Below are 26,893 nucleotides of genomic sequence, written 5' to 3' on the forward strand. Positions count from 1 at the left end.
TATCTTTTAATAAATAAGAGATAATAATAAATTAAAATAATTTAAATGTACGAAAGTTAAATTAATTTATTAAAATTTCGATCATTGACCTTATTGGTGCATGCGTGTTTGTGTCAATTAGGCTGTCATGGTGATTGTAAACAAGTATTGAAATTTTCTTTAGTTTTTATTGTAAGAAAAATTTGCAATATGATGTAAAATCTATACTTTAAGATGTGTTTGTAACCCAAACAAAACCGAGAAAGTATGAAAAAGAAGGTAAGCAACAACTATTTTTATTTTTCTTATTGTGAACAATAATATGTCTATTACATTTCTATATTGAACTGGTGAAAGTTACTTTTAGGTAGTTCATGTATATATAAGTATACACATAGTTGACTAAAAGTAACTTCTACTCGTAAGTTTCAATATATACTTGAATTGATTACTATTTTTGAATTATATGCTAATTTTTATGTATTTAAACCTTAAAATATGATAAATGAAGCCCTTAATGCATGATTTCATCAAAATTTCTTATTATTCATCTTGTTTATTTTGAAATTATGAGTAATGTTGGTTGTGATTTCCCTTTAAATCCTTTCATAGAATATTTTTAATTGGTTAAAATGAATAAGTTTATTATCTAAATCACTTATTTTTTTATAATTATTTATATATAAACTGTTATTTAAGGTAAATATTTCAATAAAATTCAATGTATTTAACAATGTTTGTTTTTAATATATATTTTTAAATTATAATATAGAAATATGTAAAGTTAACAAGTTAATATTGTAAATTATGTTATGCTGTTACAGGTTTTTATGTTATTAAATCAACCATATTGAAGTAAATGGTTACCGTGATGTACCAGAATGTTAGGATTTATGTAACTGTTTTTGGTTAACAGTTTGTATTGTGGTCAGTCTACATGTATGATAAATAGAGGATGATATCCTGACCTACATTGATCATAATTTATACGAAAAACTGAGTTATATTTGAATTGTAGCTGTCGTGTCGGTAGGATAACAGCTACAAATCAGGTCTTAACTTTTCGTTGGTGGGCCAAGTTGTACGTAAGTTGTAGGTGGGCAGGTTGCAAGTATTTTGTATATTTCATATGTACAAAATAAGCCTATTTTCTATCATTTATAAGTGATGTACAAAATGTGTTTGTGGGCTTGATTGATGTGTTGCAAACTGGATTTGGTCCAAGGATTGTAGTTTGGGATCCCACCAATCTAGCCGGTAGAAGTAATAATTTGATTTATGTTATTGATGGCAGGATGGCCAAGATTAATATCTAGGTGAGTGAACCCAGGTAGTTTTAGGCATGGTCTGTCTTGGATTTGTCAGACTTTGTTTTTCATTGTTTGACCATTCCATTAATGAGTGACACATCCAGTTGTGGGTCTGGCCAAACTTATGATGGGTATGATTAAATAGTGCACATGTGGTGCAGCTAAAAATGGAGAGAAAAATTATGTAATTATTTAATTAAATTATAACATGAGGGATACAGTAATAATAATAATAAATTTTTTTACAATTATGATTATATTTTACTTTTAGATTTTAATGCACTTATTCTAATTGTAATTTAAATGTTAAAATAATAATAAGATAATTTGGCATTGCTTTTATTTTTTCACACATTTTCTATTGAAAGTTTCCCTGAATATTTTCCTCAAATACAGTGGTGCCTCATATAACGTATGCCTCGAATGACGGACGTTGCGAACAACGGACTTTCTATTTGGCCGTTACGTGACTTGAGCAATGGACTGGCTGTGAACAACGGACTTTCTATTTGGCCGTTACGTGACTTGAGCAACAGACTGGCTGCGAACAACAGACTTTCTATTCGGCAGTTACGTTAGGCAAATAATGGACTTTCTGCGAACAAGTGCGAATGATGTTTCCACTCTTTTGCCATTGCCAATGACAATCTGCTATTTTTATAATATATTAATATTATTAGAATATATTATTAGTATATCTGAAGTACAGAGCTCCTGTTGGGATTCGGCTTGCTCCCTTGTTTATTACGTACATCACCTCAGTGCAGGGTATTTACATTTATTCAAGTGTTGTGCAAATCATGGCTTCTAAAAAAACAGAAAGGTGATTTCAATTGAAACAAAGCAAGAAATCATCAGAAGGAGTGAAAGTTGACAAAAACTTCCTTGTCAAATGGGGAGAGGTTCAGGAGTTTACCAACACTCATTATCCAAACAGAGCTGAGGCCAACAGGATCAATGATCTCTACAATGACACCCTTGCCCGTCATTTCCGACAGGTGTTGAAGAAGAGAGAGAAACAGACCACCTTGGACATGTTTTTCAAGAAGCCAGCTGCCAAAAAACAAAGGATGGAACAAGAGGAGTTGACCCTGCAAGCTCCGGTAGCCTCTCCTGAATCTGACTCCGATTAAAAAAACAATAAAAAGAGACCTGCTACAATGTGTAAAAAGTCTGTATCTGTATGAATGTGTGAATAAAGTGATCCTACACCTCCTCCTCACAACATCTGACTACCTGGCATAATTGGTGACTGCTCCATTTTCATTTTTTTATGGTACAGTATGGTTATTTTGTGCTGCGGAACGAATTATATGTTTTAATATGTATTTCTATGGGAAAATGCGTTTCGTATAACGGACTTTTCACTTAACGGACGTTCACCTGGAACGGATTAAGTACACGAGGCACCACTGTATTTAAGGAAGGAATTTTATACGAGGCACCACTGTATTTAAGGAATTTTAGTTTAATGATTTTAAGTTCAATAATTATAATTTGATAAAAAAAAAAGCTGATGACAAAATTAATGCTAGCTACAAAATTTATATATATATATATATATGCATTTTTGAATTTTAATGAGGAAATTATTTTTTGAATTAAAATAAGTGAAAATGATTACAACTGTTCATTATCTGTTTGTACAAGGTTATTTGATATCACATTGAAGATTAATGTTTGTTTACATAAACTATCAAATTACACCACAGAATCAAATAATAAGTGTATTATTTAATCAAAAAGAAAACAGATAATAAAGCTGTGTATTTAGAAAAAAACAATAGAAAACTTTAATTTTAGTTTTATAACTTTTTTGATATATACTTTTGATTTATTTATTATAGTTTGTTTATTGCATTTATAAATACTTGTAAGATGTCTGGTTTTTGTTATCTGTTTTTTTAAATAAAATTCTCTGAATTTATTTTTAAGCAAAAAATGATTTTAGAATTAAATTTTTTACTTATACTTCAATATCATTAAATCATTAATTATTAAGACACTGTCAGGTTTTGTATTACATCTGTTTTTTAACATTAAAATCATTTATAATACATGTTAATATTCTTTCTAGTACAGGTAACTCCCATATAACACGGCACTTCTATAGCACGGGTTCACTCTAGCATAGTTCAGGAATTAGGTAAAACCCTCGTACAACATGAAATGTAATAAAGGGTGCATTCTTTTATACTTCTGCATAACTCCGTGCAAACATTCTTATTGTTTTCGTGGCTACTTTGAATGCTCTTTGAACAAATAATCCATTTAATGGTTAAATTTTACAATTGGTACTCTTCTTTTGCCTCTAAAAGCTCATTTTAAAATTATAGATTCCTCCATCACAATACTATCGATAGTGCGGATGCCACCGTCTTTCTTTCACCGTCGTTCCTAAATGCCTACAAACAGCAGTGCACTCCTGTTGCAGAGCAACTGCTATTAATGAACGCACCCAAAAACTGTTACCAGTTGATAATGCTCATGCTGAGATCATCATATAGGATGAATATTCCTCTGGTAAAATATTTACTTAAATAATAAATAAGTATTTTACCTATAAAAAAATGAATAATAAATCCGATTTAAATAAGGATTTAACAGCATGTTTTTTAATTTTTGGAACCTAACCCCCCCTTTTCACACTAGTTCTTTGTTTCGTATAACACGGATTCACATAACATGGCAATTTTTTGGAACGTAACTCCCGTGTTATATGGGGGTTACCTGTATATGATATTATTCTCCTGCTTACCAGTAATATAATTTAGATATTTGATCAGGAAGAAACGATTTCTTTACTGACTTTTCTTTCAAGATATTTAGTTTAGTTCAGACCAGTGTTGAGGTCTTTTCATGGAATATCTTGGGTGAATATGGCAAGAATTCAAAATGAAGATTGTGAAGTTTGGTCATTGTAACTGTATTTATGTGAATTGATACTGTACATTGTGTATTGATAAAGCATTTTTTATTGGCCAATCATGATTTTTTTCTTACAAATTTTTTCTTTTCAGTTTTGTAGATGGTTAGCATATTATTCTGTATTTTTAGTTTGGCCCTTTGATAGATAATTGATTGATCATATTGGAATCTCAAAAGATGATGCTATGACTCAAGTCATTAGACTTTTGAAATTCCAAGATATCAGTCTGATGAAACTGCTTTTGTTTTTGCTAGATATGAAGAGTCAACATGTTTTTATTGTTTTGATTGTTCTTTTGTTTCTGGTTTATAGTGATGGATCTGTATATCATTAGTAGTTACAAATCTCACCAGAAAATCAGATTGATTCTTCATAAATACCTTTTTGAAATTTGACATTGAGTGTATTTGATTCCAAGAAATATGGCCATTACCTTGTGGAGACTGACATAACTTACTCAATTGTTGAGCTAGGATATGATAATCTTTTCAGTTGAGCTTTCCATAGTCTGTGCAGTTGTTTACTTTAATACAGTAATATTGTAAGTGGATTTTGTCAATGCTTTCTCCATTCATATCTGCTGATGGTTGTCCACTGCAAGAATTGTTTTCCAAACTCTCTTCCATGTTTAAATTGAATTGCTTCCATTTTTACCATGAAAATGGTGGAATAGATTCATCTTATTCATGTTGCTTTAATTTCAGTTAGTCATATCCTTCTATTTGAAATATTTGATTATAGCACAATACTCAACTTTTATATTTTTTTTTAAAACTTTGTACGTATGTTACATTGACGGGCTTCCAACATACAGGTACAATTCTCTGAATGAGATGATTGGGATCTCAACAGAGCTGTAGAGCATACCCATAGGAGCAAAAAAGTCAAAGGAACCATACCTCAAAGGTGGTATTGTTCCTTTGACTTTTTTGCTCCTATGGAACCCTTTGCAAGATACAGCCCCTTGAAATCAGGTTGCATGAGATTGCAAGTCACGTCACTCGACTAAGACTATTGCATTTTACTATTTAGCTCATGTGACTAAGCTGGCTTTGAGTAGCCCACTTAACTGTGTAGTATTTGATGTTATATAGTTTTAGGGAGGCTTGCCTTCATCTGGGTGCTTCGGTGCTTCTATTGCTCGCACTGAAGTGCACGACTACATGTGGAGTGTTGGTCAAGGCAAGCGGTAGCAAGCCTTGACAATGAAGAGTGTGGAGAATAGGCAGTATACTGATACATATTAAAAACTGACCTTTGAAGGCAAATATCTTGGAAAAGGTCATATGCAGGCATGGCTCCTTTGACTTTTTTGCTTGTATAGAGATGCGGAACCCCTCATTCAAAGCTTGAATCTTATCACAGATTTAAAAGTTTTAACTTATTCAAAAAGAGTTCATAATGAAAAGTTTAAAAAAATTGCACGTTAAGCCTGTCGTTTAAATATGGTGTTTTATTCCAAATTATTTTTGAATATGTCAACTTTTCAAATCTTTCATCTGTGTTCAATCTGCCATACCTGAAGATGACATTAATACAGTGTTGAAAATACCAGTTAGTTTTTTTCTGTTACTAAATGTCTTTCTAAAGCCAACAGACCAGTCTTTTAAAAAATCAAAGAAATCCTCAATTATTTACCTTAATGGTCATATTTTACCTTAATGGTCATATTTTAGCTGTATTCTTTGTGTAAATGTGGACTTTTTTTGTCATTGACTATTTGCTCAATGCATCTTCTTTCTCCAAAGTTATAGAACTTTCAATATTTATGCTTAAATAAGAACTCTTTGAGGTCAAAACTCAAAGAGGGCTGGCCATTGAGGTTGCTGGTTAACAAAAGGTCCCACCCTACTTACTGTCTTGAAAAGGTGCTTGCCAAGCTCTTAAGTGGACCCCTTCTCCCTTATCACACCTTCCTCCATCACAGCCAAAGTAACTCTATTTACTGCACTAGGCGTATTGTCTCCTAATAGGTACAATTTCTATAAAATGAATGTTGTTGCTCTCTATCCCTCTGTACCTCAATTTGAGGCAGTTATGTTTGCCAACACTCTACTTATCAAGGAGTGCTTTTTCTGGATAACAAGTATTAGAGATCCAGGAAGCCTTACTCTATTACCGAACATAATTACCTTTGTTTCAATACCTACAAAAACAAGAAGTCGCAATGGACTCACCACTGTCTGCTATACTAGCGGAATTAGTCATAAGGCATGTTGAGTGAAAGTTTAGTTTCCTCCCTCACGTTAGCATACCCACTAATATATCTGAGATATGTAGATGACATTCTCTTGCTGTGGCAAGACATGGAGGAGAATTTCCTTGTACTGAAAAATTCCCTTGCAAATGTTTACTCTTCTATCGGCTTTACTTGGAAAAAAAAAAATGGGGAAAAAATTGCATTTTTAGACTTAAGCATTTCCAAGTCCCAGGGAGGTTTAATATTCTCTGTGTTCCATAAATTTGATAACATACCCCATTTAATTCCTGCCACAGCTTACTAACAACATCAGTACATTAATGCATTTATAGCTCCTTTAATTAGAAGGGCCTTTTTATTGCCCTCCACGCAAACTGCTACCAACATTGAGCTGCTGCCATTCACTCAGCAGTGACTGTGGCAGGATATAGCAATTCCAAATATAAACATGTCTTGAACAAGGTTGAAAGGTCTCTTTCCCGCCACCACCTTACACATCTCAAAGAACTGCACAGTAGACCGTCCATTGCTACCATTATGTGGCCGCATCACTGCCTGGATTTGCCATATTTTCAGACAACACAAGTTAGGCCGAGACTCCACTACCATAAAAACAGCATAAAAGCCTGAGCAGGTGTAAAATATCAGGGTCACATGATTAAAAGCTTTTACTGCGAGGGATTTTACACCGTTTTTACAGTAGTGGAGTCTCAGTCTTACTATTACCAGTTACCCCATGGCCAAGTCTCAGAAGACTTCTATGCAATGACAAGTATGCTACTTTCATACTAGAGAAGTTGGGCGTATACTCTATCCCAGGGATGGCCAAAACTTGGCGCATTGGACAATTACAAGTGGCGCTTCAGTTAGATCTGAGCAAAATTGCCAGATATGGCTGTTTTGCGATTAAAAATATTATATAGAAAAATAAATTTTTTATAGTCTGTCTTGGCAAGTTCATTTGTTGCACAATTCGTTACAGTCTATTTTGCAGATAAAATGAGTGTTCTCCACATAGTAAATTACAGTGTATGCATGTATTGTGAGTCTTGTGATCTCTATTTCCGATCAGTTTACAGGCATGTAAATGGTTGAAAACATTTATTGTGATTAAAGTTATTCCAAGCTGATCTCGTTCTCAGTGCCAATAATTGTGGTGCAGAGTAATCTTCACCAAACAAGACTCTGGCAGCTATAGCACCATCATCAAGCAATCACCCTCTCGTACCCTCTCGATAATTGCTGACTATTGTAAATTGTTGCTTCAATAAACTGTAATAAATAAATTAATTCAACTGCATGATTAAGTTATTCCCTTTTCTCCCCTAAGCGAAGCAGATTTATTCTTATCTCTATTTATCAACCCCTAACATTGAACGTAAGACTGTATAAAAAGTGTTCGATTTATATGGCGCTTCTGAACTCGTCTGTCAGAAAATTGGCACATTGTATGCAAAAGGTTGGCCACCCCTACTCTATCCCATTAGAAAACACAACATCTGGCATACCCACCCATTAAGTAAGGGCAATAACTAGAATGTTATCTTGTTGCATTTCTGAATACCAACATTCCATCATGGTAGGCAGGTGTGACACTGAGTTGTCAAAGATAGTGTTACAACACCAACACACTCTGATGCTCAGATATTGTGATCAAAGGAGCCTGGTGTATGCTTGGGAAGACCTACTCACATTATTAAATTCATGCAACCCTCCCACACTTGAGTTGCCTGTAATGTGGGTCAGCTTATATAAAAGACTAAAACATCATTTTTAGCTCCACTCTCAGCGCCTAATCTACACATTATGGCACATGTGTGTAGTTACCATGTGCACTTTAATTTAAATTCTTTATGTTTGTTTATTCTAAATGTAGTTTCATTCTAAAGGGTTAATGCTGTTAGCTTCTAATTTGAAAAAGCTTGTTTGAAAGGTTTATTTGAATTTGTAACTGCTCGAGGACGATGCCTTATAATACATTGAAAGCGCTAACAGTGAATAAAACATTAGTTATACGTATTTAACGTTTTTTTTGTGATAGTTTCTTTTCTTATTTAAGTAGAAAGATTGGTGTGACATCCACCTTCGAATTTGATTAAAATATTTATGCTATGCCCAATACCAAAATTGTTAATTAATAAAAAGAATCCATCCATAACATACTCTGCATGTTCCTAAACAAATAAATATCAAAATACTGCTTCTTTCTCTTTTTAGTTTATGGTTCTGTTGTGCATTGCAACTGTTAAAAGGAGAAACAAAATGAAAACAATATGTTTGGTTGTTTAGGTACAAACAGTACATGTTTCAGAGTATTTACTTGTTCAGTAAACAATTTCAGTATTTGGACTTAATATTTATATTAAGAATTTATATGCTTCTCAGAAACAGCTTTATGAATTTAAACTGCAAAAGTCTGTACTTATTTAAATTCTCAAATAATATAAAGCTTTTTAAGTTTTAATACACTTTTGAAAATGTGATAAACTCAATTTATCAACTGTCACATTTTGAAAATAAAGTTTTACTGTTTTTTTTAGCATATTTTCTCACTGCTGTTCTTAAAAATTAGTATTTTCTTGGTTTTTATTTGTTATAAGTAGTAGTATTTTTTGTAAGTCATTTTATTAGCAGAGGCAATTGTCTAGACTGATTAGTTATTTATTTCAAGATATCTTATAAATTTCATTCAATAATAGTATAATAAAATATTTCAATTTACTCTTATATTCTATTTTATTTTTTGAAAATAATAGTAGAAAGAAAAAATACTAATATTTATGTACTGTAAATGTAAAAGATACTCATAAATATAAGGTTTATAATATTTGATAGTAAATGTTAATGCAATGTAAGTTCATTCATATCTGATTGGTATAAGGTTGTTTCAATTAACTATATCAATTTTCTAATTTCAAAGATGTGTTGTTTGCTGTTATAAGCACTATATAAATCTGTTGTTCCTCAGTTTTAACCTAAAATAACCTAAATTAATATGATGTTTAAAGAAGGTGACCATAGCATCTTTCAACATTACATTCTTCCTATCCCCAAAAATAGCCATCTAGGTGCCTAATGGACAAGCTGTTGATGCATGATTTCTATTCAGTACTTTCAAGATGAAGATGATGGCCAGTTGAAATTATTAGTTTAAATCAAAATTTTCTACATGAACACATCATTTGAAATCAAAATTATGTCTTGCTTATTTTCAGTGCTTTTACTCTAAAACTTGATTCTTCAGTCTGACAAACATTATTGAAAGAGTTTAGTTCTTAATGTGATGATTTAATTTATGGGCAGTATTTGTTTAATTATAATAGATTATCAAAAATCAAGCAATAATTTAATTTTATTTAATGTAACATTTTTGAAATTCATATTTGTGTTATTATATTTCAATGTTTATATTGTTTGTTATCACTTTGTCTTGGCATTTTACCTTCACTATTTTTGTATTATAAAATACTACTATATATATATATAGGATGTAATATATAGGAGTGTTTTATGATACACAAGCAGTGAAGATTATCTGTCAAAACATAGTGATAAATAAGTAATAGCTAAACAAATAAGAAATAGGTGTATGTGTGCATTTATATTGCTCCAAAGCAGATTTTTGTCAGTTAGATCTTAACTGGGAGAAGGCCATGCTGATCTTTCAAAAACTGTGTTCAGATGAAAGTGCTTGTAAAAATATTCTGTTCAATGTGCTTTTAGAGAATCAACATTATTATAAAAACAATCACCATGTGTTTGTGTGTATATCTATAGCTGCATATAACTAACCCATAATGGTATAACCTGCATAAAATTGTACCAAACAAAAATAAAACCTTTGCATAATTCATGCTACTGTATGCCTTGCTTCTGAGATTATGAATTCCCAACTGTGAAGCAGCCATTGCTCCACAGTTGGGAATTCATAATTTCAATTTACAATTGGCATATAACCTTCACCCCTATTCAACTTATCTTTTAAATACACACAACTCAAGAGTTATACACATGAAAATACAGTACGTTTTCTTCATATTTTAATCCTAAATATATTTTAATTTGTTTCTTTAACTAAACTTCAATAAACTTTGTTGATTTTGTTCATTTAAATATTGTTTGTTGCCATTTGCAACAATGACAATATGTATATTTTTTTTTATTTTATTTTATTTTTTTTTCATTAAGTCAGTAAATCAAAGTAATTATTTTTAAGTGCTTATAAATTGTTTGTTAAAATTACAGTTATAAGTAAATTTAGACATATTTTAAGTTTTAAAAAAATAAATTACATTTATAATAAATTGTGTAATTAATTGATTATTTTGTGAAATGATCTAATTTACTAATAGCATTTTTTTTATAAAATTTATCTTATCACTACTTCATTAATTATATTGATAAAACTGTTTGTATTTGGTTAAGTGGATGAAAGAATTAAATTAATTTAAAAATAGTTTGAAAGCTACAATTTAGAAGTAATAATATAAATTTAGAATTTTTTTGAATGAGAAGTGATGAAACTGCATGTTTAATTAAAAGATGTTTCTTATAAATTTCAATGTCTTACAAAATTAAATTGTATGATTTAAATGAGAATTATAAAAATATTTCATGCTTAGAATGACATTGAAAAAAATTATTTAATATGATACAGGGTCATGTGATAGTTGGCAATTTCAATGAACTGTAAAGGCATCCATATAAATTTAAAATTGCAGATGTAAATGGGGCAACTTTGTTTACATTGGCATTAAATGATGTCTTACAAGTTGTTAATGCGGATATAAGAATAAGTTCATGTTGTTTGAAAAAGTGAAAATATAATGAATGCAACTTACATTAATTGCATTTTTAAAAAAAGAAAATCCATTTAAGATTCTATTTGCAATTTCCAGTATTTACTCTCCACCTTATAAAATTGGTTTTATTATTTATAAACTTCAATAATAGTAATTTTAAAGAATTACAAATTATTCATATTTCTGGAAGTTTAGAAAAATGTAAACACACTTGTATATTATTATTGTTTGCTTGTAGGAGAGTTGCATTTTAAAACAGACTTATAAATGATATTATATAAGTTGGATATTAAAAAAACTTCAAAATTTGTAATTTAATAGGTTTATTGAAAGGGGATAACTGTGAATTTCCCTATGGTCCAATGGTTTCTGTCCCTATATTTAAGACTGCTATTTATTAATAAAGAATATTCTACATATTTTATTTGTTCAAAAAAGACAAAAGGAGCTTGCTCTATCCCTAGGCTCCATACTAAGCTTTTAATACTAAGCTTTTAATACAGAACTTCTATAACACAGTTTCACTCTAACACAGTTAAAGAATTGTGGCAAATCCTGCATAATATAGTATTTGAGCTTTTGTGCAGAAAAACCCTACTATTACATTAGATATAATTTTTTGACATTTCCACTCATTTTAGTGAATCACTATTGTTGAGTCCACTCTGATAACTCATCTGCACATTAAGCAGGGGATGCAGATTCAAGTCCTGCTTTGGATTGATGTTTTTTACAGAATTTTCTAATGGTTAAATTTAACACAAGACAGTGACTNCAGTGCTGCCAGCTAAAACACACACATTAACAAAAAAAATATTGGAGTAGCCCAAAATATAGCCAAAGATTGCAGCGCCACAGCACTAGCGAAAATTTAAATTTGCCAACTGGAATTCTTTTGGATAACTGACATTTCGGATAAACGATGCTCTACTGTATTGTAATTTCTGATTCTACATTACATCAAATAATTTAAAAGTTGGCAAGTCACACAGTTTTGAACTCATTGATTATGTATTTGATATGTTTTATACTATTTGTGATAAAATTTGATAAAGTAATGGTATGAAAATACAGTAGAGCATCAGTTATCCGACCCCCGATTAACTGTCACATCGGTTAAACGACCGTTCTAGTTGGCAAATTTCAAATGCCCGCTAGTGATGTGGCTCTACAATATTTGGCTATGTATTGGCTACTTTAATATTATTTTTGTTAAATTTTTGCATGTTTTAGCTGACAACACCAGCTCGACCATTGAAGGGAGGCCAGTATTTAAATGAGACTTAATTTTCTAATTATGAGTGGTTGTTTGTTTCGTGAGCAATAAAACAATTTAAAAATAATATTTAACGATACAATAGCAACGATTATTATTTTTTAAAAAATTTGTTAGGCTTAACATCGATGAAAATTCAACACAAAGTTGGTTAATAGTGATATACTAATATACTAATTACATGGGATATATTAATATACTATACTAATAATGTATTTTTTTCATTCTTTTCGGTTATCCGACCAACCTGNATAATTAATATTTATACAGTATAAAATTGATCTCTAAAATACTATTAGTGGGTTTTTGTCTTTAAAAATTATAATTTTAGTATTTTCTGGAATTTGCAAATACTGTATTAGCAAATAGCAACTCCCACATTAAGATTTAGATCAACCTCAAATCATCTTCAAGGGACTCAAAATTGTTCATATCAATTGTTTTTAGTATAAACAATTAGTCACTTAAACAGTCATGGCAGTTTTGAATTAATTCGAAGTTTTGGCTTTGGATCCAAAGATGAGAAGTTAGCTAGCTCAAAAAACTGTTTAATCTGTAGTAGACAAGCTTCTTGAAACAAATGGCATACAATATAAGAAAAGAATATGTAGCCACTCACAAGTAAGAATCTGACTGGTGATTTATGATTTGTTTCATCATCAAGTCAGAAATATAGTATGAGTTTGTTAATCTGGCATCTATAGGACCAGAGTCTCTCATTATTGAAAAAGCCAGATTACCAGATATTTTTATATATTCTCAAAGTTATGTGTGATTTTTAACATTGTAAATGTTGCTATACATTTTGTACCATCACAGACTGCTGTATACTTCCAATTTGTTTATGCACATTCTTTAATCAGTCTAAAGATGATAGTGCAAAACTTGCTATGTAAAATTGACTGAAAAACTTGCAGAAATATTAATTTAATGAATGCATTATTTAATAAATTCAACACTTACAACAAAGCATTCAAATAATTTTGATTTGCTGAAGGCTGGATTAATGAACTTGTTTAAGAACTATTTTTGTTTTGAGTACTATACTACAATAGAACTCAAAACAAAAATAGTTCTTAAACAATTGTTTTTAGTATAATTTTGCTTAGTTTTAGACCTAGTGATAATTTTTATATGCATTTTGATAGAGTAAGCATTATATTTGGAAATAAATATTTAGAAAATTAAAATATTGTATACTATATAACATTATATTAATTGTTATACATTTTTTTTACTTCTAGTTATGGAATATCTTTCAACAAAAAGAATCAAGGATGAAATTGATTGAAATAAATGTGAAAATATAACAAAGACTATTTCTTAGAACAATTAGGGATTATCTAATTAAGCAAGATGCCGCCATCTTCAGGTGAATTGTGGGGGCATCATTTGATGCCCGCGACCATTATTGTTGACTGTCTCTTGCCAACTGGTGTTATTATTCCACTGTCTTGCGTGAGAGATGCAACTTTGGAATCGATTAAAAGTAAGATTGATTTATTGTATTGTTTATTATTAACTTAAAAGTTCATATTTAAAAATTTTTGTTTCCAAACTGTCTGAAGTTCTTGCTTAATTTTCATGGCAAATATTTTCTCTTCTATTTAACTCTTACTAAATTTAAGGAAATCTTATAAATAAAATTGAAATTTGATATTGAAAACATATTTAAATATTTGATTAAAGAAATGTATAAAAGAGATTGGCGATAAAATTTATTTATTTTCAATTTAATTACCTTTATTGCCACTTATTTCTGTGGCTGTAAATACTTTCTAAACTACAGTCCTTATTAAAAACTTATAATACAAATATCCATGCTTTAAATCAGATTCAAATCTTTTCCTTGGAAAACTGAATAATAACCTAACAAACACTATTGCCAGATTACTATATTAAAAAAAAAAAGTTACAAAATCTTATGATAAGCGATTCCTCTATATATAACTCAATGGTATGAATAAATTAAAAATTAGTACATATGGTGTACAGATATTTTGAAAGTCAAGTTTCAAACATCAGTAACTCGACCTTCCAATGTTGCAACATTGCAAACTCCTAACGTATTCAAACATTTTATTAGATAATTAAAATTAAAATCTGTTATTAATCTGTGATGTATATTACAAGAATTATTCATTATCATCATTAACAATTAGTTGATTTAATTAATCTAGCATTTAGAATCAAATGATAAACCTTTAATTACAGAAAACTTAATGATAATAATATATTGCACATAAAATACATGATGATATGTACAATATGGAGCAAGTGGTGACTTTCTAGTAGTATCTTGCAACCATATCATTTAGCAATGTGATAAATTGAAATCCGATGTTAACCTTTCAGCATATGGTGTCTCATCATGCACTTTATTTGACTAACCCAAATATGTAATTTTTATACATTCTGGTTGAGTATGTGTACTTTGGCTTAAGGTGGTAGTGTCTCAAACTATACAGAACCTCAAACTCTTGAGACTCTACTGTACATATTCTCTACATTTAAAAGTTTATAACTTTATTTTAAACCTGTTTGCTGCCTGAAATCATTTCATCTCTCTCATATCATAATGTCATAATGATTATTTGTATGTCATTACGATGTAGGAAAATCAAAGTATTCTCAGAAATAAAATTTTAAAATTCTATGCATCAGTTCTGTATTTTTATGCAAATTTTTTTTCTTGATATTGATATAAAAGTATAGAAAACTAAATATTTTCATTCTATTTTTGAATTTTTCTGATATACTATTATACAAACTTCAGATGATCTGTGGCATGAGGCAAAACGCTATCCTCTCTATCATCGCCTCAATGAACCGATGTCGTATATTTTTCTATCAATTACCCAAGATGCCGAATGGGATGAGTATTACGACGAGTCCAGGCGACTATGTGATCTTCGACTCTTTCGGCCGGTACTTAAATTGGCCGAACCGAAAGGAAATAAGGAGGAAAAAATGCTCAATTCTGAAATAGGTGTGCACATAAATCATTAGAAAAATTCTTTGAATGAAAAGCATTTATTTATTTTATAATTATATTTAAAGGTCTAGCAATTGGTATGCCAGTTCATGAATTTGACGAAGTGAAAGATTCTGAAATGATCGAATTTCGGCGTAACATTCTCAACGTCTGCAAAGAGGCTGTAGAAATCAGAAATAGCAGGGGCGAAGAAGGACAAGCATCTTATGTATATCCTTCAGAAATAGACAACTCAATAAATCTTCCTTCAAACGTAGAGAAAAAGTTTGATAAAGGTTGTTTAATGTTTACTTTAATTTTATTAAAAACTTAAAAAATTATATTAAATGTAATTTTTTTTTAAGGATTAATTATTGTATGTGTTTGGGTGTTATCTCCTACTGGAGAAAAACAAAAATATACTGTGAAGGTACCAAAAGATGCATATCCAGAGAACATTACTCAAGAAACTATTCTGAAAAATTTGAAATGTTCAAAAATGACCAAAGAACAGCAGCAGCAGAGTGCGAGGGAACATCAGTGTAGTTATTTATTAAAAGTGTGTGGAATTGATCAATATTTATTAGAAAGATTTCCCATTTGTCAATATAAGGTAAGTTATTATTTATGTAATGCATTCAAATACCATAATTTTTGGAGTGTAAGTCACAGCATATTTTTTTTTTTTTTATATTGGAAAAGGGAAAAGTTTAGCTTAGCTTAAATGTATGAAATTTCATATCATTTACAAATTACCTTGCAGTTGGCAGCATCATCTGAACTAGTGTTTCAGTGGTGTTTGATGTTATTAAATAATTATTGATACAGTATTTTCTAATGTCAAAGCTAGAAAAATGAATACCGGCTAATATTGTTATTGATATTTGATATTAATGATCTCAGTAATTATTGAAATTTATGAAGTTAATTTAATGGCCCAGTGTTAATGACCTTTAAGATTGTCAATGAATTTCATTTGTTGCAAGTAATGTTTTTCAATGATAATTGTAACTATTGTTTTTAATAAACATTGAGTATTTATCAGCAATTAATAGTTGGTGTTACTTATTTGTCACTCAGTTTATGACAATGACCTACTTTGATCTTCTGTGGCTTATACCCAGCTGTAGACTATACTCTAAAAATTATAATACTATAAATAAGTTATGTTGAAAAATACATAGCTTGTTTTTCATAAAATTTCTCCATTAAAATCTTATACGTGTTTATTCATGAGAAAATGATTTAACAATTAGAAGACTAATTTTTCTTCTTATGAATACCAATTGATTTTATTCAAGGTTATATTTTGCTTAGTATAAAATACAAAAAACAAATTTACATTAGTGTAGCAAAAATAAAAAGGCTAATTCAATTTTATTTCAAAAATAGATTAGTAATCATATGTATATCTTCAGTCATGTACTTCATTACTTGATTATTTAATTGAAAATTTGCTATTGGGTTTTATCTTCATTTGCTATCAAATATGATACCTAAATTAAAATTCTAAAGCAGAAATATAATTTATTAAAACTGCAAATCCAATGTTATTAGTTAATTTTAATAGATATTGTTCTCTGTACTTACTTAAATAAGCACAGAAAATTATGTTTTATATTTCTTCAATAGTGTAATTTAAAATATACAGTAGTCTTCTCCACTTTGACAACATAACTGATTCTTAGGACAGCTTACTTAATAACAGTTTCCTATATCCTATAAAGTTAGTGTCATAAATTAAGATAATATTCCTGATAATATAGCTTTAATTGTGATGCCAACAAAAGAAATTTGGTACTTAAATTCATCATTCTGTAATCATAATGAAGGCAGGGAATTACAAAACAAGTGATTGAAAGAAATAACTACAGTAGAGTGTCGTTTATCCAAATCAATTGGGGACTGGAGTTGTTCGGATAACTGATTATGTACGAAAAATTATATTAACCTGTCCCATATTGAAATTTTTTTCTGTTGCATGTCGCTTCCCATTGAATTTTCATTGATGTTAAGCCTAACATAAACTTTTTAAAATAATAATCGTGGATATTGTATCATTAAAAATTATTTCTTTATTTTTTACAAACAAAATAAATATAAACATTAAAATTATATTATTGAAAAATATAAAAACAAAAAATATTTACTTTAGAAGATGATCTAGTATCAAAAACGTTTGATTCAGCATGCACAATGCAGGCATGACAGCATGAGTTGGATAAACGACGCTCTACTGTAGTTATTTCTTTCAATCACTTGTTTTATAATTCCCTGCCTTCATTATGATTAGAGAATGATGAATTTAAGTACCAAATTTCTTTTGTTGGCATCACAATTAAAGCTATATTATCAGGAATATTATCTTAATTTATGACACTAACTTTATAGGATATAGGAAACTGTTATTAAGCAAGCTGTCCTAAGAGACACAGTCTTCAGAAAAACACCACACAAAAGTGCCAGTGCTGCCAGCTAAAACACACACATTAACAAAAAAAATATTGGAGTAGCCCAAAATATAGCCAAAGATTGCAGCGCCACAGCACTAGCGAAAATTTAAATTTGCCAACTGGAATTCTTTTGGATAACTGACATTTCGGATAAACGATGCTCTACTGTATTGTAATTTCTGATTCTACATTACATCAAATAATTTAAAAGTTGGCAAGTCACACAGTTTTGAACTCATTGATTATGTATTTGATATGTTTTATACTATTTGTGATAAAATTTGATAAAGTAATGGTATGAAAATACAGTAGAGCATCAGTTATCCGACCCCCGATTAACTGTCACATCGGTTAAACGACCGTTCTAGTTGGCAAATTTCAAATGCCCGCTAGTGATGTGGCTCTACAATATTTGGCTATGTATTGGCTACTTTAATATTATTTTTGTTAAATTTTTGCATGTTTTAGCTGACAACACCAGCTCGACCATTGAAGGGAGGCCAGTATTTAAATGAGACTTAATTTTCTAATTATGAGTGGTTGTTTGTTTCGTGAGCAATAAAACAATTTAAAAATAATATTTAACGATACAATAGCAACGATTATTATTTTTTAAAAAATTTGTTAGGCTTAACATCGATGAAAATTCAACACAAAGTTGGTTAATAGTGATATACTAATATACTAATTACATGGGATATATTAATATACTATACTAATAATGTATTTTTTTCATTCTTTTCGGTTATCCGACCAACCTGAGTCCCCAATTGAGTCGGATAATCGATGCTCTACTGTAGACTTACATTTTGATAAGTTCTTGTATTATTGTTAATTTCATTTTACTTATTTATGAGAAACATTATGATATATTTAATATCATTGTAAATATTACAATGATATTTGACTATTAATTATTTTGACAAGAATTATTTGACTTAGAAAAATATCAAATATATAATTTTCTTTGCCAAGTATTTAACAAGAAAAATAAACTTCTACATATGTTTAAGAAGTGAATTTAATATAACAGTAAGTGCCAACCAACCTTTTAAACTGGTATAAAATAATTTTCTACTGATTTTAAAAGGCTGGCTCTCTTATTAACATTGTGTAAATCTTGTTAATCAATATACAATGGCCATGCACCTAAACAGTCATAAGATAGTATTAAGTGTATAATAAAACTAAGATCATTGCCTTCTTTTCTTACATTATTTCAAATAATTCTTATGCAATGTAATGTCTGAAAAATGTAGAAAAGAGTAGAATTTATCATTCTACTCTTTTCTACATTTTTTCAAATTATGCTGGGGGTGCAAGTCACCCTCTTGCACCTCTCTTATATATTACTATGAAAAACTTTATTTTTCTTTTTTAAGTCTAACGCACTTTTTTTTATTCAGATTGGAATTTTTTAATTATGTTGCTAATTTATATTTTTTCATATAATAATGATCTTTTAATACAAGTAATTTCCATCTTTATGAGTTAATTGGTTCCTAGAATTTACTTGTAAAGCAGGAACTAATTTTTCATACAAATAAATACATAATGCATAATTATGTTCTTGCATATGGGATTTTAAATAGGAATATGTTGAAAAACAACAATAAAAATATAAATATTATATTTATTAACATTAATTTCTTTCTTTTCAAAGAAAGACCACTCTTTTCCATAGGTCGACTAGATGCGGCAATGGTGCCTCTGTTGAAAAAATTTCCAAGATTACACATTTTTAATTTCTTTTAAATATTTTTCTTTGTTTCAAAATAGTACAAACAGTAGAACAACTTAGAGGATATTTGATTCAAAGATCTTTAACAGTGCTCACAGCTTTATAACTGCTTATAATTTCATACTTGTTTTTTTAAAGTTATTGATTAATGTTGATATCAATAATGTTATCATGTCTGAAAAAAGAGATTTTTTCAGACATGTTGAAAGAATACACAAAATACTTGAAAGCACAGAAATAATAAAAAAAAATAACTTATACACAGGCTAAAAGTGAGCAATATAGTATATGCTCTTAACAATGACTCATTAAGAAGATGGTCATTCACTAACTCTGGTGTAGAGCAAAGTTTCATTAATATCATTTCACCCAATTAAGTAATGAGTTGGATTATAAAACTGGTAACTAATTGTGGTTAATTTTATAGTTTTTCATTATGTTATGAATTTAAAAGTAGACATTTATTTCAATAAAAATAAAAAAAATCTAGCAACAAGTTGCATAACTATTGGCTATTGCGGTTTCATTTTAAAAATAACTTTTACATTATTAATCATACTATTAATGAATAGTGTTGTGCCATCTGTTATAAAAATTTTTACGATAAAATTTTGTATTTTTAATTATTATTGAATGGGAAAAAGCTTAATTTTGAGGATAGTTATGAATTTCATAAAATATTTAAATGTTAATAACTAATAACATTAAGTCCAACCCCTCTCAAGATAAGAGAAATGATTCCTCTATCTTCCCACATCTTGACCTTTATTTAACTACCAAAATTTAATAGCATCAATTCCCCTTATACACAAGATCTTGTCCAAATTTTACTTCTTAACCATTACCCCATCCTGAGATATTAAATAAAATAGATACCAATGCATGCACATGTGAAATTTTTTCCCTTTTTTTTACTACTTTGGGTTTAGATGGTCTCAAAATGTAGAGATTTGCAAAAAACTTAAAGGGTCAATTTTACACAATTCCCATACTTTCCCTTGTATACATAACGAGAGAAAGTAATAAGAACTGAAAATATGTTTCTGAAACAATGGGTTTATCAGTTGCAGACCATATTTCTAGATAAAGTTTTCCAGAATGTAAGGAAAAGAATCCAAAATTAAAATCAAGATTAGAAATATTGAACTAGAATAATTATATTAATTGTCCAGTTTAATCAATGTGTTAAATTATTCTTTTCATTTGTTCTTAATATTTTTAAATAACAATTTTTCATGTATTGTTATGTACAAATTGAAATAAAGATGTTGAAAAGTTTTCTAATGCAATTTTTTTAAGATTATATTTTTATAAAGTTCATAATTAAGACTAATATATTCTTATGGTTTTTTTTTATTTTATGAAGTACATAAGAAATTGTATTGCTAAAGGAGAGATTCCACAGTTAATGCTGATGTCTAAAGAAGGCGTGTACAAAACTCTACCTCATTCCACGTTTCAAATGCCTTCTTTTTTGCGACGAGCACCTCCCGTCCTGAACAATCATCAGACGATGTCGCTGTGGCGAGTCGATGCCATGCTGCGAGTTCGAATACTGTGGGCGACTTACGTTAATGTTCGAGATGTAGATAAAGTAATGATTTAAACATTTTACGTGCTCAAATTTGTCTTCATATTTATTATAAAATTAATAAATTTCTTTCAGATATATGTGAGAACTGGTATATTTCATGGTACTGAACCTCTCTGTCCAACGAGAGATACGCAACAAGTCTCTTTTTCAAATCCAAAATGGGATGAGTGGTTGGAGTACGACGTTTATATTCCTGACATTCCACGTAGTGCTCGTTTGTGTCTCTCCATATGTTCTGTGTCGCGTAGGAAACGAAGAGATGTAAGTAGTTTTTTTAAATAGGTATCAAATTTAAATTTTCACATAATTATAAGAAATTGCTTAATTGTTGTTATAGGAACACTGTGCTCTTGCTTGGGGAAATATTAACTTATTTGATTTTAAAAATCGATTATTGAGCGAACGCGTAAGCATGTATCTTTGGCCCATGCCCAAAGGAATGGACGAACGTCTCAATCCACTCGGAACGACTGGATCTAATCCAAATAAAGATTCACCATGCTTAGAAATAGAATTTGATAGGTTTAGTAACACGGTTGTATTCCCATCCATTGAAGAAATCGAGGAATATGCAAGTTATATTAAAAAAATGTCGAAAAATAACGAAGTAAGTTAATCAAAATTTGAAAATGTGAACTGTTATCTTTATTAAAAAAAATTTTATTTTGAATGTTATTTTTATTTGTAGCAAAAAGTGGTGATTAAATCTGAGTTAGATCAGTTGAAAGAATTAATTCTTCGGGATCCCCTCTCAGAAATTTCTGAACAAGAGAAGGAATTAATTTGGCAGATGAGAGCAGATTGTCTTTCCATTCCCGATTCACTGCCAAAATTATTAGATGCTGTGAAGTGGAGTGGAAGAGATGAAGTTGCGCAGGTAAGAATTTAATATTTTATATATTATTTTTACTGACAAAAGATTTAATATACTTGGTTTTCTTTTATAAAAGCTTTACATGTTATTGAAAGAATGGCCTCAAGTATCTCCAGAAGCATCTTTAGAGTTATTAGATTGTAAATATGCAGACTTAGAAGTAAGAAAATTTGCAGTCAAGTGGTTGGACTCTTCGCTAAGCGATGATCTTTTATCACAGTACCTCTTGCAATTAGTTCAGGTACCTTAGAAAGTCAAATTTTCTGAAAAAATTTTTTTATCAAAACTTTTAAAATATGAATTATATTTTAGGTATTAAAATATGAATCATATATAGACAATAGCCTTGCAAAATTTCTTATCAAGAGAGCTTTATTAAATAAAAAGATTGGTCATTTTTTCTTTTGGCATCTTAAGTAAGTCATTCGAACAGTATAGCAATATTTGTATAAGTTATTACAATTACATTGCAATTATTTGAAAAAATTTTATTTGTTAATAACAAAATAGGTCAGAAATGCACGATGCTGCAGTTACAACACGGTTCGGACTTCTGTTAGAAGCCTATTGCCGCGGCATCGGTCCACATTTAAAATCTGTAGTTCGTCAAGTCGAAGCACTAGAGAAACTCACAAAATTAACTGATATTTTAAAAGAGAGGAAAGATGAAACTCAAAAGGTTTTTTAAATTTATTTTTATAAAATTTTTTGAACAGTCAGGAGAATCCAAACTACTATTTTTTTCTTACAGGAACGTTTAAAATTTCTTTACGAACAAGTAAGACAAGCTGACTATTTAGAAGCCTTACAGAATTTTCCTTCTCCATTAAATAGTAGTCATGTCTTAGGAAAGTTAATGTATGTATTTTTACATATTAAATATTAATATAAATCATTACTCTTAATTGATTATTGTTGAAAAATATCTTACAGAACATTGAACAAGATTTTTCTATCAATTTATTTTTCCAAACACACTCTAAAATAATAAATTTTAGAGTGTGTTTGGAAAAATAATGATTGATTTTAATTTAATAAGGATTGATTTTATGATGTGTAAAAATATTTAAGCTTAATCTTATAGATAGATTCAACTTGCTGCTAAAGTCTTCACCCATTTAATGAGGACACGTTTAAAGTTTATTACAAATATTTTTATTAAATTAACAAACTGAGTCTTTAAATATTATCAAGTTTCTTTTTATCTCTAATTTATGAAAATGAATTCTGTAGATAAGACTTGAAACTACTTACACATTTTAATCTTGATTTCTAGAAAAATAATATGTTCAGTTGATTAAAAATTTCAACTAAATTTGATAGTTTGAGTGTACTTACTTCAAACACTTAAATAAACTATATATTTGACATTTATTCTTTTGATTTATTCAAATATTGCATTTATCAGCTAAGTAAATACTGTTTTACTTGCATTAACAGCAGTTCATCATTATTTAATTTGTAAGTAAGTAAATAAAAGATTGTTTACAAACACATTAAATTATTTGCTCATTAGAAGAAGCATAACAAAATATGATTATTATGTATCTTATCATATTATATGTATCTTATTGACAAAAAAAAAAAAAAAGAAATAAATGATAATTCTGTATTTCAAATGAAGTCATGAATACATTTTTAAATTATACAAATTATTTTCAGAGTTGAAGATTGTAAAATATTAGATTCTGCTAAGCGTCCTTTGTGGTTGGTGTGGCACAATCCCGATCCGATGGCCGAATGCCTTTTTAAATTTAATGCCATCATTTTTAAAAATGGCGACGGTAAGGGTTACACGTTGGTCTATTCTATGCGAACATTTATATTTTTAAGTTTATTTTTAAAATCTATATTTTTAGATTTGAGGCAGGATATGTTAACGTTGCAAGTGATTCAGATTATGGATAGTATTTGGCAGAATGAAGGCTTGGATTTAAGGTAAACATTTATATATATAGTGTGTGTGTGTACAAAACTCTTTCTACATAAGATAGTTTTTCTAGAATGATGCCTTATGCTTGCTTGGCGACTGGCAAGCATGTGGGAATGATCGAAGTGGTACGAAATGCAAAGACAGTGATGAACATACAGAGAAAAGGAGGTCGAATGGCAGCATTTCAAGTAGATTCCACCCAGCTACATAAATGGGTGAAAGAAAAGAATAAAGGAAACAGGTAAGTTTTATTTGGATTTACTCTGGAAGAATGTTTCGTACTGAAAACGAGTTTATTTTTCTTAGGTACGAACAAGCCATTGAAACTTTTACACTTTCGTGTGCAGGATATTGTGTGGCAACTTTCATTTTAGGAATTGGAGATAGGAATCCAGATAACATAATGGTCAACGAAGAAGGCCAAGTAAGTTTAGTGATTGTAATTTGTATTCAGTGTTTTTATTTGAAGTTTTATTTTCTTGTATTGTATAGTACATCAATTGGTTTTTCAAATATTTGATATTAAGTATAAACCTTACATTGCAATAAAAATTTCAATAAAATTAACTAGCTAGACAAAAATAAGAAATATATTGAATAGTGTTTCTTTTTACCATGCCCATTGTGAATTAGGCTTTATCCAGAACAGACCACTTGTGAAAAATTTCTGGGGTTGCTTGCCCAGATTCCACAGAATGGGAGCTATGTAGCCTTAACTTTTCTTAACCATTTGTAAAATCCCAACTCATTGTTCTAAAGCCTCTGTTGTCAGATTTTAATCACAAACATCAGTGTCCAAAACAAAGTTCAGTGAATTTTGGTTGTGGAAACTAAAAATCCAGGCTATGTGATTAATAGCAAGTACATTTTTTTTCATTAATGTGCAAGAGCTTTTTGTAACTTCAAAATCTGCTCTGTGTCTAGCTGTCTTTGTTCCTTCTAATTTTCACTTTAAGATTTAGGAAAAGCAAACAGACATTCAGGTGAAGCTTCAAATGTTGTTCCTTTGTACTGTCTGTTTTGGGTTTACCACAAAAAAACATGTTCTGCAGTGTGATGTATGCAGGTACTTGTGCAAGAAAGGACTAAAAAGTACAGTACTTAAATATATCAAAAGCTTGCATTTCATAAAGTACTTTTTGTGCCAAAAAAATGTGATTGCATTTATTCTTGTTATTTCATTACGTTGATGTAAGTAGATAAGTGTTCTCCAGTATTTTGTGTAGATATAGTGTATGCAATACACATGTGTGAGAAATGCAAATTTTTTAGCTTTTATATGCTTTTTATGTTTGTCATACTGTAACTGTTCTTTGCATTTGACATGCAGCCATGCCTAAGAAATTCTGGTTTAGGTTGTTGATTGTTTGGCTCCAAGTGTATTCTTTGGAGTGATTTGTTGTTGGATGTTTATGTTTATTTGATACAGGGCATGATTAGTGCCTCAAATGTTTTCATTTTTGTGTGTGACTATTGATCAGCAGATCAATAGTCACAGCAGCAGACCAACTGGATTGAAGTTGGTGAGAGGTTGGTATATAGGGTAATTGTATAAAAATTATCCACAAAGACTTATACTGTATGATACAGACTTAAGTAATATTTTGTTTTTGTAACTTGGTAGTTGTAGTTTTCTTCAATATTTACCTAACCTTTAAGTTTGGTGTTATGTTTTTTTAGTGCATTAATGTTATGCATTTATGTTTCTATTCTGTAGGATCTAAAGCTGTATATTTACTGTGGTGTTAATAAATTCTGCAGCTGTGTTAGCATTTTCACAAGTGGCTGCTGTTCAGAAAGTCATTTGATAGTACCCAATTTTCTGTGTGTTGGTTGTTGTGTCTTCTGTTCTTTTCTGATCAGCAATCCTTTGCTCTAACAATGAGATGTGGGTATTATTTTGTGAAAGTGTCGTGTCTGTTTTGAGTTTTGTAATGGTGTAATAGGTACACATCGTGAAGCCATTCATTTCTTGAGTCCACTTCATCAGTTGTTGTGTATTGTTGCATGTATTTGTGTTTGTGGTGCAAAATTTCCACTGGTGGCTAAGGGAGTTTCCACCTAATGCACCTTTTGACCACAAAAGTAGATCTTGTTACCAGTTCAGGCATTGCCTGGATTATTACACTCACAGTATAATTGTGTAAAATGGTATGGTTTATGTACTGTATAACCTAAGCTATGTATTTATTTTTGACTGCCTTAACATGTGGAACACACACTGCTTTAGACCTTACTAGCAATTCACCAGTTCATTCTATGGTTGATTGGAACTATTGAGCTCTTTCTCATCTCAAAAAGGTTGTGACTAATGAGAGCATTTACAAGGACCCACAAGGTAGAAAGAACAAGAAAGAATAATAGTGTTGTCTTCTTAAGATGCTCTTAACGGGCTGAATAAGAAGACAACACAGTGGTGAGAGTAATATGATGAAATTCACCTTCAGATTTTTGGCTGCATGCATAATGGAAAGATCTCTTGCTATTGTTTAATAGTTAAAGCAAGTAATGGTACTACCCCTTTCTTGGACATTTTACTAATAAATGATCTTAACTTCTTATCCTTACATATATGAGCAACTGAAAAGAATTAATTACTGTAATTCATGTTAAATAATTTGAATCAGAATTTCTGTTTTAAAATAACAGTTTTAATGTATTGCAGATATTTCATATTGACTTTGGTCACTTCCTTGGCCATTTCAAGAAAAAGTTTGGTATTAACAGGGAACGGGTACCATTCGTCTTGACGGAAGATTTTCTGTACGTGATTGCGAAAGGGGCAGAAAATCCAAAGAAGAGCAAAGAGTTTCATTCGTAAGTAAAGG

General features: G+C 29.9%; 1 protein-coding gene across 1 annotated transcript in view; it reads left to right on the forward strand.

Annotated features, from left to right (window-relative positions):
- Positions 1 to 107: 107 nt before the first annotated feature.
- The window catches only part of LOC111639926 (phosphatidylinositol 4,5-bisphosphate 3-kinase catalytic subunit alpha isoform-like), a 28,173-nt gene continuing 1,387 nt past the window's right edge, over positions 108 to 26,893 (forward strand). Inside the window, exons 1-18 of the mRNA XM_023385884.1 lie at positions 108 to 258; positions 13,741 to 13,985; positions 15,273 to 15,485; positions 15,557 to 15,766; positions 15,836 to 16,083; positions 21,031 to 21,258; positions 21,331 to 21,519; positions 21,596 to 21,865; positions 21,947 to 22,135; positions 22,209 to 22,373; positions 22,445 to 22,548; positions 22,643 to 22,811; positions 22,884 to 22,990; positions 23,795 to 23,916; positions 23,992 to 24,070; positions 24,136 to 24,306; positions 24,372 to 24,489; positions 26,731 to 26,882. Of these exons, the coding sequence (XP_023241652.1) occupies positions 13,853 to 13,985; positions 15,273 to 15,485; positions 15,557 to 15,766; positions 15,836 to 16,083; positions 21,031 to 21,258; positions 21,331 to 21,519; positions 21,596 to 21,865; positions 21,947 to 22,135; positions 22,209 to 22,373; positions 22,445 to 22,548; positions 22,643 to 22,811; positions 22,884 to 22,990; positions 23,795 to 23,916; positions 23,992 to 24,070; positions 24,136 to 24,306; positions 24,372 to 24,489; positions 26,731 to 26,882 (2,867 nt within the window). The 5' untranslated portion in view covers positions 108 to 258; positions 13,741 to 13,852. The remainder of the gene's footprint in view (positions 259 to 13,740; positions 13,986 to 15,272; positions 15,486 to 15,556; positions 15,767 to 15,835; positions 16,084 to 21,030; positions 21,259 to 21,330; positions 21,520 to 21,595; positions 21,866 to 21,946; positions 22,136 to 22,208; positions 22,374 to 22,444; positions 22,549 to 22,642; positions 22,812 to 22,883; positions 22,991 to 23,794; positions 23,917 to 23,991; positions 24,071 to 24,135; positions 24,307 to 24,371; positions 24,490 to 26,730; positions 26,883 to 26,893) is intronic.

The sequence above is a fragment of the Centruroides sculpturatus genome, unplaced genomic scaffold (genome assembly GCF_000671375.1).
Source record: "Centruroides sculpturatus isolate CEXI.00-Female unplaced genomic scaffold, Cexi_2.0 scaffold1304, whole genome shotgun sequence".
In the NCBI taxonomy this organism is placed as follows: domain Eukaryota; kingdom Metazoa; phylum Arthropoda; class Arachnida; order Scorpiones; family Buthidae; genus Centruroides; species Centruroides sculpturatus.